This window comes from Drosophila kikkawai, chromosome 3R (genome assembly GCF_030179895.1).
Source record: "Drosophila kikkawai strain 14028-0561.14 chromosome 3R, DkikHiC1v2, whole genome shotgun sequence".
Classification (NCBI taxonomy): domain Eukaryota; kingdom Metazoa; phylum Arthropoda; class Insecta; order Diptera; family Drosophilidae; genus Drosophila; species Drosophila kikkawai.
Window position 1 is genome coordinate 35,295,455 of NC_091731.1, and position 13,803 is coordinate 35,309,257.

The 13,803-nt window shown below is 40.8% G+C and overlaps 1 protein-coding gene across 3 annotated transcripts in view; it reads left to right on the forward strand.

The window, feature by feature from the left end:
• The window catches only part of Jupiter (microtubule-associated protein Jupiter), a 31,744-nt gene that overhangs the window by 7,247 nt on the left and 10,694 nt on the right, over nucleotides 1–13,803 (forward strand). Inside the window, exons 1-2 of one of the 3 annotated variants that reach the window (XM_070286646.1) lie at nucleotides 9,012–9,155; nucleotides 9,497–9,645. The exons of 1 other annotated variant lie outside the window; for it this stretch is intronic. In XM_070286646.1, coding sequence (XP_070142747.1) covers nucleotides 9,584–9,645 — 62 coding nt within the window. In that variant the 5' untranslated portion in view covers nucleotides 9,012–9,155; nucleotides 9,497–9,583. Of the gene's footprint in view, nucleotides 1–9,011; nucleotides 9,156–9,496; nucleotides 9,646–13,803 lie in introns of those variants that run through there. One more of the 3 variants, XM_017163054.3, reaches the window with a different exon arrangement.

Sequence of the window (13,803 nt, forward strand, 5' to 3'; positions counted from 1 at the left end):
CATTTTCAAATTTATTTATTAAATTGTTTTTATTGGCAGTCGCCAGACTTCGTCATTTTCAATAGACAAAAAAAAGATCCTGTAAGGTGTTAATTAAAGTACAAAACGGATTTAATATATATTTCACTACCCTGTTTTAGTTAAATTTAAAAAAAATCGACACTAAACTGCAGTTTCTTATTTAATTTTGGTAAATTGTGACCGCCTGTCCAGAGTGACAGTTGCAATTTATGTGCAATTGGGGAATATCAGTGTCGTCGGAGCCGCAGCCGTGATCTATCGATAAGTGCGTTTTTGCAGCTGGTTGGCGCGGTGTGAGTTTGATTGATTGATTGATGAGTGGACATGATGGACTGGCCATCAAGATGAATTTGCATTTTGCACATTTCGTTAGCCGAAAAGGAATGCTAGCCCGCCTCTGCCTGGTGTGTGTCCCAGTTGAAAAAATCGGAGGGAGGCCTCCAGAGATGAGATCGAATGAGCTTGATATGCCAACCCAAGCACTCGAAGAAAAATCGTTGCCTTTTAAGGCCTTAAAATTAATAGCAATAAATCGTTTCAAGAATGATTTAATAGGAAATATAATGTATTTTAAATAGAGCTCAGTTCAACTCGATTTATAGAGCGACTCTCTGAGCTGCGATAGCTTTTTGTGTTGCCGCAATGGAGTGTCGAATTATTACGTGCCGCATTAGCTGCGATTGTTGCAATATATTTTCTATGATCTCCCATTTCCCCGCTAACTCGGGTCATTTGTCTAATATTTTTTTTTGGACGGAGTTGGAGAGGGGCAGGCTCAGTTCGTGCCGCAGCATGTTGCACTGCTGACTGTGTTTATAGCATTATCTGTACACAGAAATCGGCGTAAATAATTACCATCGTTTCGCATCTGAGACGGAGTTGGCAGCAGAACGAAAGATGAAGTGAAAAATAGAAGAGTGGAGAAAGAACGGGAATTCCTAATTTAATAGTAATCATAATGAATGGAATGCATTCGCAGCAGCTCCCAGTCGGAGTTGGATTCTGGGCCATCTCTGGGGGAGAAGTCGGGATCTCTCTGTGCCGGGATCTCTCTCTGTGTGTGTTTATATAGATCAGTTTGCGTTAGCGTTCCGAGATGAGGATGAAGATGAGATTCGGACTCAGATTCGGCCTGGAGCTAGAGGCTCAGCTGCCGTCAAACAAAGCCATCATGTGCGAGCTGCGTAGTGAGAACCAGTTGCTGCCGTTGCGTGGAGCATATAGCATTTGATTTAGTTTCCAAGAATTTCAATTAGCTGGGAAATGGGCAAATGCATTCGGCCAGAAGACGCTCGCCTTGCGGATTATCTAAGATCTGCTCTAAGCGGGAAAAGAATTTCCAAGCTCGGCTTAGATTTTGTGGCAGCGGCGTGGTCACAGCTCGGCGACAGCTGCATTTTCCTCTTGGCTGTGCACGTACGTTGAAACATATAATCTCGAATGTGAAAAGTGCTGACACACACACGCGCTTGAGCTCCATTCAAGCCCCCACCAGAAGACGGTTTTTAGTGGCTTTTAAACTGTGTTAACGCTCCGGTAGGGAAATATTAGTCAGCGGCCAGAGACGTGAGTTTCCCAGAATCAGTCATAAATTCGTTGACATTGCTCGGGGTCTACGGCTTGGCTTGGCGTTAATTGCAGGCAGTACTTGTAGGTTCTTTGACAAATATATATAATTATTTATTTTTACCAGAGAGAAAAAAAGTATAAAAAATGTATATATACTTCTGATTTGTAGATTAATCCTTGGAAGGTCTAAATATACTCCATTTCTAAAGATTACTTCAACAGTCACTGATTTGTATGGACTAAAAATATTTATATTTTATCTAAGGCTTATTTGTTTCTTAGAATTAAATATATATTTTTATATGAATATATTAAAAATAAGAAGTTAGAAAACTCTGATAATTGTGGCTAAAAATATCTCCTTTCCATAGTTTATAAACTTTTTTCTTGAGTTTGTTTTGCTCATTTTTTATGCTTTCTTTTGCATTTATAAATTTGAGCCTAGAAAGCATTTTTATGTTTTCTTTTTCTATTTAAAGTATATCTAGTTTAAAGCTATCGCTTGGCCCATAGTAATCACGTTTATAACTATTTTCAATGTCAGAACCATTAAAGTGTGTGAATATGCTCCCACATACAGCTACAAAATACACCCAAAACAAAGGGTATCATTAAGTCGCAAGCTCTGAAAGTGCGTTCTTAGTGGTTTTAATTAAGCAGACAGTGGAACAAATTCAAACTCTGCCTGCCTTTCACTCGCTCAATAAACAAATAATAATTCAGAGCCCCTCGTCTTACCCCCCTTTCCGTTTCGCTGGCTGGCTTTATGTGCAAACTTTTCACTCGACATCTGCTGCTGGGGAAGAGAGAAACTGTAACCGAAAACTCTGAAATCCAAAAACCGAAACCAAAAATCCCAAAATCCGATTGAGAGCCCCCAAATTGATCTGCAATTTCGGCTCTCGACTTTGGGCTAATGGCTAAGCAAACACCCAAGCCCGAGCCAGCTCCCATTTGGAACCGAGTGGAACTCTTAGAGTGCGCCGAATCACGCACTGCACTTGACCATTATCCATTATATGCAACTTGGTGGGGTTGGGCATTCATTCCGCCTTGAATGCACCTGAGACATGCGATCATCATCCAATGGGGGTTGGGGATTCGGAATAGCTGCGAGTCCATTGCCATTGCCAGGCATTGTTGCATTTGAATAACATGGCAGATAGAGAGTTTTGTAACTACCGCTGCCTGAATGTTGCTGCTGCAATTACTCATTTTGATGGGAAATCTACAAATCCAAATCATAAATATTTTAGAGATTTATGGAAAGCTGATTAGTAGCTGTAGCTAATGATATAATCCGAGAAAGGGGTCGTTCATATATTTAATTTAATTATTCATGTCAAGGGAGTAGACAGCCGAAGTTTTTTTTTCTAGAAATATATTTTAACTCGCAGAAAGTTCATAGTTAAAGCAACAATTTACAAGTTTTTAGCTCTGTAAATAACTCAAGTTTGGAAACTAAGACTTAGAAAAGTCCAAATTCCTTTTCAAATTTGATAAAATTGTTTTGGCCCCAACATTCGACCATGTGTTCAGGTTTTCTTTCAACCCACGCCAATCCACCGAATTAGTTCGCTTATAGAAATGTTTGCCCCGCAAAGTCATCATTGCCGCGCAAATTGTTTTAATTTCACTTTAATTTATAGCCGAGAATGCCCAATTTAAAGTTTTATGCCATCTAATTGAAAACGTTTTGGGACCTGGCTCATAGACACAGACCTTCCCTTGGATCGGCAGTGCCTCCTACTTCCATTTCCCCATATGTAACGGGTGAAAAGTTTGTGCAGTTTTCTTTGGGGGGCGAAAAATGTCAAGGCAAATGCAGTGCCGCAGTACTGAAGCGTGGAAACTTGCTAAAACTAAATCTAACCGATTACGATAATTCTCAAAAAGTTTGCAGGCAAATCGATAAGCAAAGCCAACCAAAGTTGGAAAGTTTTTGCATTAAGTCTTAGGTAAGGGCTACATGTTCCATGGGGTAACAGACCATCCCAAGTGGTCTGGTCTGGTCAGGCCATCTCGAACCCATTAAAGACGCCTCGGGAGCAGCTCTTTAGCTCTTCCTTATGGCTCCTGGGTCTGGCCCGATCAAGTGCCAGACAATCCAGACATTTTATTGCACAGACACAGCATGAACAGGCATATATAAGGGGGGTATATATATAGATATATAGTAATATAGGCAGACAGCCTCATCTGGAGATGTTGCATATTGGCGCTGTCCAACAAATTTAGCAACATTTCCTGCCCGATGTTGTGTTCACTTCAACGTCTTCAGACGTCTTCGTTTTATTTTTTGTGTACAAACAAAGTTTTCGATTTGGACCTCACGCATTTTGAAAAAAAGAAAAGGAGTTTGGGTCAGTCTATACAAAATAAGGGGAATATTTGTTTGTTTGTTAAAACAAAATATAAACAAACAAGTTTGCTAATAAAAGAAATATAGTTTGAAATTTATTAGAGGCTAATGAAGCTGGGAAATCAATAATACCTTTATTAATTCCTTAGAATAATATGTAGTATTAATATATCGGAAGAGATCTTTAAAATATTGACAATCTACCATTTTATTTTAAATTTTTTCTTAGTGTAATAAAAAGTTTCTTTTCTCTAGAAGAAACGAAGCCGAAAAAGAGTTGAAAAGCTAAAAGTCAAAAGAAATTAAAGCATTAATTTAACGCCAGCTTTGCTTAGCTTTTGTGCTGCTCTGGTAATTGTTACCTTAGTACCTTTAATAGCCAGCTAAGAGTGCGTGGTGTGTGAGTGTGTGTTGTTGTTGTGTGCACACACAATGCACTCGAGGAAGTTGCGCTATTGTTGGCCATCATTAAAAGACAATTTGGAATCGGCCAAACTCCAATTTAAACTTCCAACATGGGCCTACCTACAGAAAAGCGAAAGTGTTTGCCATATCCATTGCACTTTATGCGTTCTATGGCCGGGGTTTCTCTCCCAGGGCAGCAGCCGGTGGAAATGGAGATTGATTAAAAGATTTACAACGGCCGACGATGATGCATTTCCCTTGACCATTTTCCTACAATTCGGCGGCTGCCGCTGCTGCTGCTGGCCCCCGAGGCCGCTCGCTAATGCCTTAATAATATGATAAACTGGGCCAGCCGAAAAAAGAGATTAATTTCCGAGACATTTCCCAGGGAAAGCCAAGACGCCAGGGCAAGTGAGTTGTTAGCCCAAGCTAAACGTGGCATGTGGCAAGGGGAATTTTGAATGCTAAACGCTGGATGGATGGATGGATGGATAGATGGTTGGATGGATGGCTGGATAGATGGTTGGATGGATGGTTTCCAGAGCAGGGAGCAGAGAGTAGCCGCTCACCTTTCTGACCGAAAGTCGCTTTTTGATGGCTTTCAGCTCACCGGCGTGTGTTTGTCTTCCTCAACTACTGCCTCGCTGCCTTGCCCCCTCTAGATAGTTTTTGGTTTTTGGCTTCGGTTGTTTGCAGTGCACGTTTTCCTAATTGCTCTACTTAATCTCCGCTTTTAAGACCTTTTGGTGGTCAGTCAATGGCCCGCACAGAGAAAACTAAATACTATTCATATGTGGAAAAATATATACGTACTTGTATTCCCTTTTGTTGTCTGCAATTTTCAGTGAAGATAAATTTAAGTGAAAGATGAAAGAAATCAGTTTGCAGTTTGAGCTATTTAAAAGGTCAATGAACATGTATAGGTAAAGGTTTTAGATGTAGGAATTGTAAATAAAATATCTAAAAAGCTTATAACTTTAAATTAACAATGTTGTAAACTTTATAAATCGCAGCTTACAACTTGAAAAGTAAAATCGTAAATAGGTTGAGTAACTCTAAAGATTAAATATCCATTATGATGTGACAGGTAACACGGATTATGTTTTCCCATTGAGGCATTAAGAGGCTTTATTGACCATAACACCTCCTTTGTTGAAAGCTTTCGCTTCCTGGAGCGTTTTGCTATCTCTCTCATCCAATGAGTCCTGTGCCCCTCAGTTTCTCACGATCATAAAGTGGTCTCTTGCCACCTGCAATTCGGTAGTTGCGCCGCCAACAGCTTGAGCCATAAAAATGTATATAAAGTGTATTGTATAGTTTTTAATTAACGAAAGTTAAACCATAAATATGGCCAGGAAAATGCATTTCCGAATGTCACAGTTACTACCCGAAATTTCCATATGTTGGACACGTACGTAGCACGTACGAGGGGTAACCATCATTGATGGTAATTATGCAGGGCCTGCCGGCCTCCTTGGCAGCCGGAAATTTCACTTTGTGCAGTGAAATTATTTATTGGCTTAAATATTCGCAGTATGTATGTGCCGAGTGTCGAGTGTCGATGCCTGGCTTATAATCATTAAGGTTTTGCCACGTCACTTCAATTGTCAGTTACCGCTGATGGTGCCACCGCTGCCCACGTTCAGATACTTGGATACTTGGTTACTCTACGGGTACTTCCAGCTCTCCAACGTCCCTGAGAGACTGCGGTGTGATGTTTTAACTAGTCGAGGGGGCAACACCACACACACACAGGCTGGAGGGCGTGGGTGGAGGGAGGTTGGGGCTGCGGAAGCCTCGGCGACGGTATGAGGAGCAGACATCGACTTCGATGAGATTAGACACACACACGCTATTACAGTGGTTGCTTAAAAAGAGAAGATGAGAATAATTCAATTTAACTATTTAAAATATTTATTATTATATATTAATTATAATATTTTAAATAAATATAAACTCTATTATAAATTCTCATTATCCAATAAGGCTTTCCTTAGCCTTACCTTGGCACATTTCATCAACAATTCACCCAACAAACCCCATATAAATATATTTTAATGTGCAATAGAGAAAGCCCAAAAGCCCCTTGAGTTGTGATTAAATGTATTTAGTGTCTAGGAGCCCGCCACAAAGGTAAAAGTTATTTCTTCAGAAATGTTTGCAAAATTTATTATCATAAAATACCCAGGGGCTCGTATTTTGCCAGCGACCACTGTACGTACTCAACACTACGGGAGAGTGAGTGTCGGCAAATGTGTGTATAGTCCGTGTCCGTGTGCTCGAGTCAGTTCCATTGCACTTCTTCTCCTGGTGGAATATCAGGCGACACTTGACTATTAAGCAAGAGATGGCCAGAGTGGAGACGGAGATGGGGATGCAGAGATGCTGCAGAGATGAAGGAGACGACGGCGAGTGCTGAGCCCTCCTATTTTTAACCGCATGGAGTGGGCTTGTGGCCCACAGTCCCCATTCCAGGCCATGCGCCCTCCTACCATTTTTTATTACAGCCCTCCCCTGTGTATGTTAGTGTTGCCAATTTTTTGAGACATAAATATGAAGTGAATATTTGAAATTTTAATATTTTAATAATGTAAATATCTATTATAATAAGGAAAAGTAATTTAGTGTATATAAAATATAAAAAATGAGAAGTATGCTTAAGGAATAAACAAATCTTAGGTATATTACCTATAAAGTTGATAAGGTAACATCAAGCAAAAAAATCTATAAAAATTAACAAAAGAAGAAAACTTCTAGGGAAAAACCTATAAACTGTCACCACTGTTAGCAAGTGCATTAGGCCTAGGCTTTTACACTTACTTTACCGCCAAAAGAGGAGAAGTAGGAGGGTAGCATAGCCCCTAGAAAAAAAGGGGGCAAGTGGCATGGTGGTGTCAGGTTGCCGCATGCACTTCGCCACACATCCCGTGCACCGCTCAGTGGGTCGACAGTCCCACGACCCACCAGCAGCAGCAACAGCAGAAGCAACAACAATATCCAAATAGCAACAGCAACACTGTGGCAAAATGCGACTGCAACGACGGCCAGTCAACTTTTGGCTCGGTTAAACAAAAGTGTCTTCGCAAAGCTAAAAATAAGCACTGTTTTGACCCAACAACTTCCCCCTCCGTGACGGTGCCTCGGTGCGATTCCATGGCAACATGGGCTGAATGGCTGCCTGACTGCCGCCTGGCTACATGGCCCGATCCTCTTAGTCGTCGCTGGCTTGCGCTTCCTGTTCTGTGTGTGCAAATCTGTGCCAAATGTTTTCCAAGAAAACGAAGTATGCAAATACATTTTGCATTTAAATTCTTGTTGCAGCAAACAACAGCGAAAACGGCAAAAGGGGCGGCCTCATTAGTAGCAAGACACTTGAAATTAGAGTTTAGAGTTTACTGCTGGCTGGCCTGCTGGTCTGTTCGTTTCAGAGATGATGAAAGTGATTTATGTCCGGCAGTGGCACTGCCTTCCTCTCAGCTCTTCTTGGAGACTCCTCGAGACCTGATGTCTGGCAGCCTCATCATGGTTGGGAAAGAAGACCGTAGGTTGCAGATGCCGATTGAAATGCCTACGCTAATTTTTGCTGTATGTTACAATACCCTGAAATTAAAGGGGGTTTTATTGAAAGGAATAGAGCTTATTGTAGGCTAGACTTTATGGCAAAAAATAATGGAGATTTGATGATTGTTTTATGCTAACTCGAAGTCTAGTCGGCTGATTTAATCCACATAAATCAAGACTAGATATTTGTCTTAAGAGTGGCATCCAGCTTTAGAATACTTTTATTTTTACTCTACGTGCCTCTTAAGTACAATTTTGCTGATAATTACTCTGGTTTTGTGCAAGTTATTAGAATCTAGATTGCACTCTTTGCAGTTTTTATTGAAGAAAAGCCAGAGAGGATTATTTTCATTAGGCTCTTTCCTTTTAAGTAATAAATTCATGTACAGGGTATTTTGGCTTTTATGCTCTTTATTTTTCTAAAAAATCTCAAAGCAAAAAACTGAAGAAGAAAGACAAGCAGAAAGATTTTTTAAGAAGCAGAAGGCAAGACTGAAGAAAGAAACAATTGCATTTGAAGAACCCTGAAACGCACTAGACCTGAACTTTTATTTGTTGCTCTTTCTAGTTTTTTCTCTCAACGTTTTTTTTTTTTTTTTTTTTTTAGCTTTTTGCAATGGCAGGGCATAACTGAAGCATATCTGCGCACACTTCTCGCTCGTGGGGCACACATATAAAATAAATGCAAAATGTTAATCCCGCAAGTGTTTAAGACCGGCTTAAGAATATGTTTTATTTGCGCTTGAGTTATTTTAACAACTTTTTGTGACCTACAAGCACAAGTTGGCGGCCAGTACTCACCACGAGTTGAGTTCTGACCGAGAGCGGATGAGAGAGAAAGAGCCCCAAGAGAGGGCTCCAAACTCCAATCAGCTGAGGTTTGTTTTTGTTTTGGTACAAGCGCCACATGGCTGCCCCACTCTCTCTCGGCCTCTCTCTCTCTCATTGGATGCGCGCTCTGAGTGAGTTGGGTTTCGGTCGTTGTTTTTGGATCGATAAAACTTCTCGCCGCCTTTGCCGCCGCCGTGGTATAAAATGCTTTTCACTTTTCCGACTGCACTTTAGTCGCCAGACTTTTATCGAAACGTGCACATCTCCAGCGGCCAGTTGTTGTTGTTGCGCGCCTACACACAGAGCAGTTCCGCAGAATATATATAAAAGACACATCCTGTATATATCCTTCGAGCCGAAAAATATTAAACGCGAGTGAAAATCAAAGTTTTTCTGGGCTTTCTTTGTGAGTGCAAAGTGCTGGTTGGGAGTTGTGAAAATGCTGCAGAGATGCTAGATGCCAGATGAGGTCCTCCCGACTTACCTAACTCCTGGAATTTTCTGTCAGGACTCTCTCTCTCTCGCTTGCGCTCTCTCTCTCGTGGGATGCTGCTCCTTGCACAAGGCAAACTTTTTTGCGTTTGTATTGATTTTACGCACATGCAGCAGGCAGCAGCAGCAGCATCCCACGTTGCGATGACTCATCATCCAGCATACATTCGTCCTGCAGCTTTTTCCATCGCGTTTCTAATCTCTCCGCCTCTTACCACTTTCCACGTTTTCCTTGCCCGCCCCGCGTGCTCTTAGATTTTTCCAGTGCGAAAAGTAAAGCAATTGCATCCATCCAACGTTGAGATTATCCTTTTGCCAGCCACCCAACAAAAACAAACAGAAATGGCCGCCTACGCCGCCTTTAAACACGTTGAACTTTACAATGTTGGCAAGGCCAAAAAGAGGTAAGAAAACGAGTCAAGAAAATGGGGAAAAATATATGTGTTCTTTTTGTGAAAAGAAAAGTTTGAAGTCGATTTTTTCCAACTACTTTTTATTTTTTTTTTGAGCTTTTACAAAGAAATACTTTGTTAAATATAACCTTAAGTACAAAGAAAAGTAAATATAGAAAATGACTTTGAGTTCATAAGAAAACTTGAGTAAGTTTATTTTCAAAGAAAATGTATTTTTAACTGATAAATATATTTTTAAAATTAAATAAATGATTTCAACACAATTAAAACACTTCAAAAAGAAAGCTATAATTGGAAAACAGTTCCTTAGATTCAGTCCCCTTTTTTATCTTAAACTAAAACTCTACTTATGTCAGTCTTTTGATGTTTTATCATGACGAATCAAAAGCGGAAATAACCCAATTTTTCTGAGATAATGACAGGCAAAGGGTTATTAAACTCGTCACCCAAAAAATCAACACAAATAAATTTCCTTGTAATCTCTCCTTGAGTCATTTTTTTCTAGGCTCATTAAGATAAAGCCTTTTGTTTTCACATTTTATCATCAAACTCATTAAATGGTTTTTATATGACTTAATAATTTAATAATTGCTTATTCGTGCTTAAATATATATTCGTTATTCAAGCTTAGTTCTCAAGTATTACTCAACTCCTCCGACAACCGCATCGGGTTCCCTCTTAAAGTTGATCATCTGTTACATGGCATTGCATATTTTATTATTGTTTGCTACCGCCGCTCGAGTGAACTTTGATTGGCAAACATTTGGCAAGGGGGGCGGCTCCATCGTCCTCTGTGCCTCAAAATCCACATGATGAAGACGTCTTCATCTTCATAATTTTTTATCCCATTGTTTGAGCCGTCAAACCGCACCGATACACACACACACACAGTCACCCTTACGTACATACTTGCATATTCATTCCGCTGTTTGTGTGGAGATTAATTTAGCGTGCATTCACCCCGCCGCCTGACTGACTGACTAACTAATACGACCAATACACTAGCGTGTGCACGGGGCGTATGTGTAATCTGGGGAGCAACACTTTTGCAAGCGCCTACTTCCCACAAAAACCAAAGCACCAAAGCACCTAGCCAACTAACCAAGTAGCCAACGAAGCCACCAAGCCACCCATCAAGTAAGACCCGGCGGTGGCATGTCTTTGGATGTTTCATTGATTTTCCTTTGCCAACGGCCAACGGCCAACGGCCAACTGGCGGCACCTCCCAAAACCCTCTAGAGAGCGATGCCACCACACACAAAAGCCAAAAGGGACTGTTGTTCTTTGGGAATACCCTTGGTTACCCAAGGGGTATGTATGGATATAGTTAAACCTGACAAAACAATAGCCAATTTGCATTGATTAGAAGGTGTTTCTGGGATTGAAATACGAATATAATTGAAATCTTTGTGAAAAGAAAAAAATAATTACGCTACCGCTTAAGTTTATCTACATTCCTTTAGCTTTATAAATGTCTTAAACCAATTTTATAGACCAAAAGAAAATCTATTTCCTTTCAACTTTGATTTCCACATTTAAGGTCCACTTAAAATAAGTTGTAAACTTGAATTTCCTCAGGTTTATTTGAGTTTTTATGGCCTGTAATTTATTTTATTTAAATGGCTTCATAAAACATTTTACTTTCCTTTAAGAAATTACCTAATTCAAGTAAATCCAACAGCATTCAGACATAACAAGCCTTGAGAGTGTATTATGCAAGTGTAATGAAATGTTTATTATTTAATATTCAACCGCAATCATGTTTTTCCCTAATAAAATCATTATCGAATTATGGCTTGTGTCTGATCGAGGGTATTTCCTCCATCGACTATCCGCCGTTTTTGTGTGTGTGTGCATGCCTTTCTTTTTCCGTGTATATTTTTGGATTTTTTGCTTTTTGCATGCAATTCTTTTGACCAAGCCCAGCACCACCCATTTTTCCGTCTCTCCTCGTCCGGCGGGAAAGAAAACAAAAACAAAAATCGTTACCGAAATGCTTTTTGCCGATGTCTGGTTCCGTTTACTCACTACGCTTACGTTTCGTACCTGTCCCAAGACGAAGTTGGAGTCCCGCTTCCCGACTGTCCGTCTGCCCGCCTGTCCGTTCGACTGTCCACGGACATTGAACCCTCTCCTGCTCACCGCGGGCCGTATTGGGAGATTAGTTTTGGTCGCAGCAGAAACCGAACAGAAACAATTTTCCGTATGTGTGCCATGTGCATTATAAACAATTTGCTGGATTTTATGGTCCATCGATGGGTGGCTGGGGCCAAGTGTGGAAAATGTGTTAATCATTGTCATTGATTGCGATTGTGTAACGAACACACACGGCCACACACTCCCAGCTTGGACTTGGACTTTCCCGCTGGAGGCTTGGTGGAAAATGATTAATATACTTTTTCTCTGCATTCGAGCGAACGTTTTGTCCCCCTTTCTTTGGCTGCAAAGCCGTGACTTATTATTGTAAACAATCAAATTAAATCTCAAAGGTGCGACGCGCCAAGATATCGGGATTGAATTGTCGCTCTTTGTTGGGTTGTATAAGCGGCGGAAATCATGACAATTCATTTTGCTTTATGGCATTGTCTCTGCTGTCTATCCATCTGACGATCATTATACGCTTGAATTCCTGCGCACAATGCCCATGCATATCTATATAGTATATATAGTAATGTTTGCAACCTGAAGTTAACCTCATTCTGCAAGGAAACGAAACTCGCTCGGCAAACAGTTCCAAGTATTTCCATATATTTATAGCCATGTATAAATAATATAATATATATTGTTGCCAGTTGCCAAGTCAACATTTATGTAAATGATTGCAGAACATGCGGAACGGCGGAGCATTCATTCCCTCAGTAATCAGCGGAAATCTGCACACCTCCCTCCGTCCTTCCGTACTCCATTAACCTGACCTATTGACAGAAGCGAAAAGGAAATCAAACACACATTTCCCAAGACTACTCTGTTGCTGACTGCGTCAATGTAATTCCCGTTGACACGGAAAACGGGGGCGCAGGGAAAGCGAGGAATTCCAAAAACTCTGTTCCCTTAGCAACCCCAAAAAATGTCTATAGATATTATATATCAAACATTTGTTTTTTTGATGGATTTTGTACCTCAGAGTGCCTGTCACTCAGTATGCGGTTCCCTCGTTCCCATCGATTGGAGGTGGAGTGTCCTCTGATCGGGAGGAGCCTAGCTCTGTCGCGGAATGAATATATTAGAAAGTCCTTTCGCTTTCGCACAAAAGCCGCAAATTAATCAATACAAATTTATTAATTACATATTTAAAAGCGGTACGAACTCTCTCAGTTGCAACTTTCGCTGGGTGTCTTTATGTCTGTGTGTGTGTGTGTCAGCAATTCTGGTATGGTTTGACTTTGGCTTTAACTCTGGCTCTGAAATGCACAATTTACGGAGCCGATTCCAGCTTACGTACGCATATACATAATAATAAAAATGCCAGCATCACTGCTATCGGCATCTACATGCCGGCAACTTTTCCTCTCGAGCACTTTCCTCGGGAAAACTCGGGAAACTGTGTGTGCAACTGCCACTGCAAGCCAACCGCACACGGCTAATCGATAATTATTCATCGGGCTCAGGCCAACACTATCGATAATTGACAATCTTTTGGCTGCGGCTTAGTCCCGACTTTGACTCCAACTCCTTCTCCTCCTGTGCTTTGTCCAATTATGAGTTTTCATCAAAAATCTCTGTGACTCTGTGCCGTCCATTAATCACACCTCACAGCCCACCACCACCCGCTGCGGTTTGATTTGAGGCTCTGCTCTTCTGTCTTCCTGCACATCATCATCATCATCTTTATTTTCATCTTCTTCTTCTGGGGAAAAGCCACTCCCTCTCCCGCTGACATCCGACACTTTTCACGACCATGACTGACCAGGAAAACATTTCAATTTAAATGCTATTGCTTTGATTGAGAGAGGGAAATGGGGGGAAAAGTGCGTGGATCTGGTATTCAAATTGTATTTGAATCATGAGTGGAGGAAGTCGTGCTTAATCGGGGATCTCAGCGGGAGAGCGTAGCCAACTAAGATTACTCCTTCTCTGATGTGGGTTTTTGTTTATAGATAAGCTAGGAAAATTTTAAAGGTAATAAGTTAAAGCTGAATGTCTCAGAGT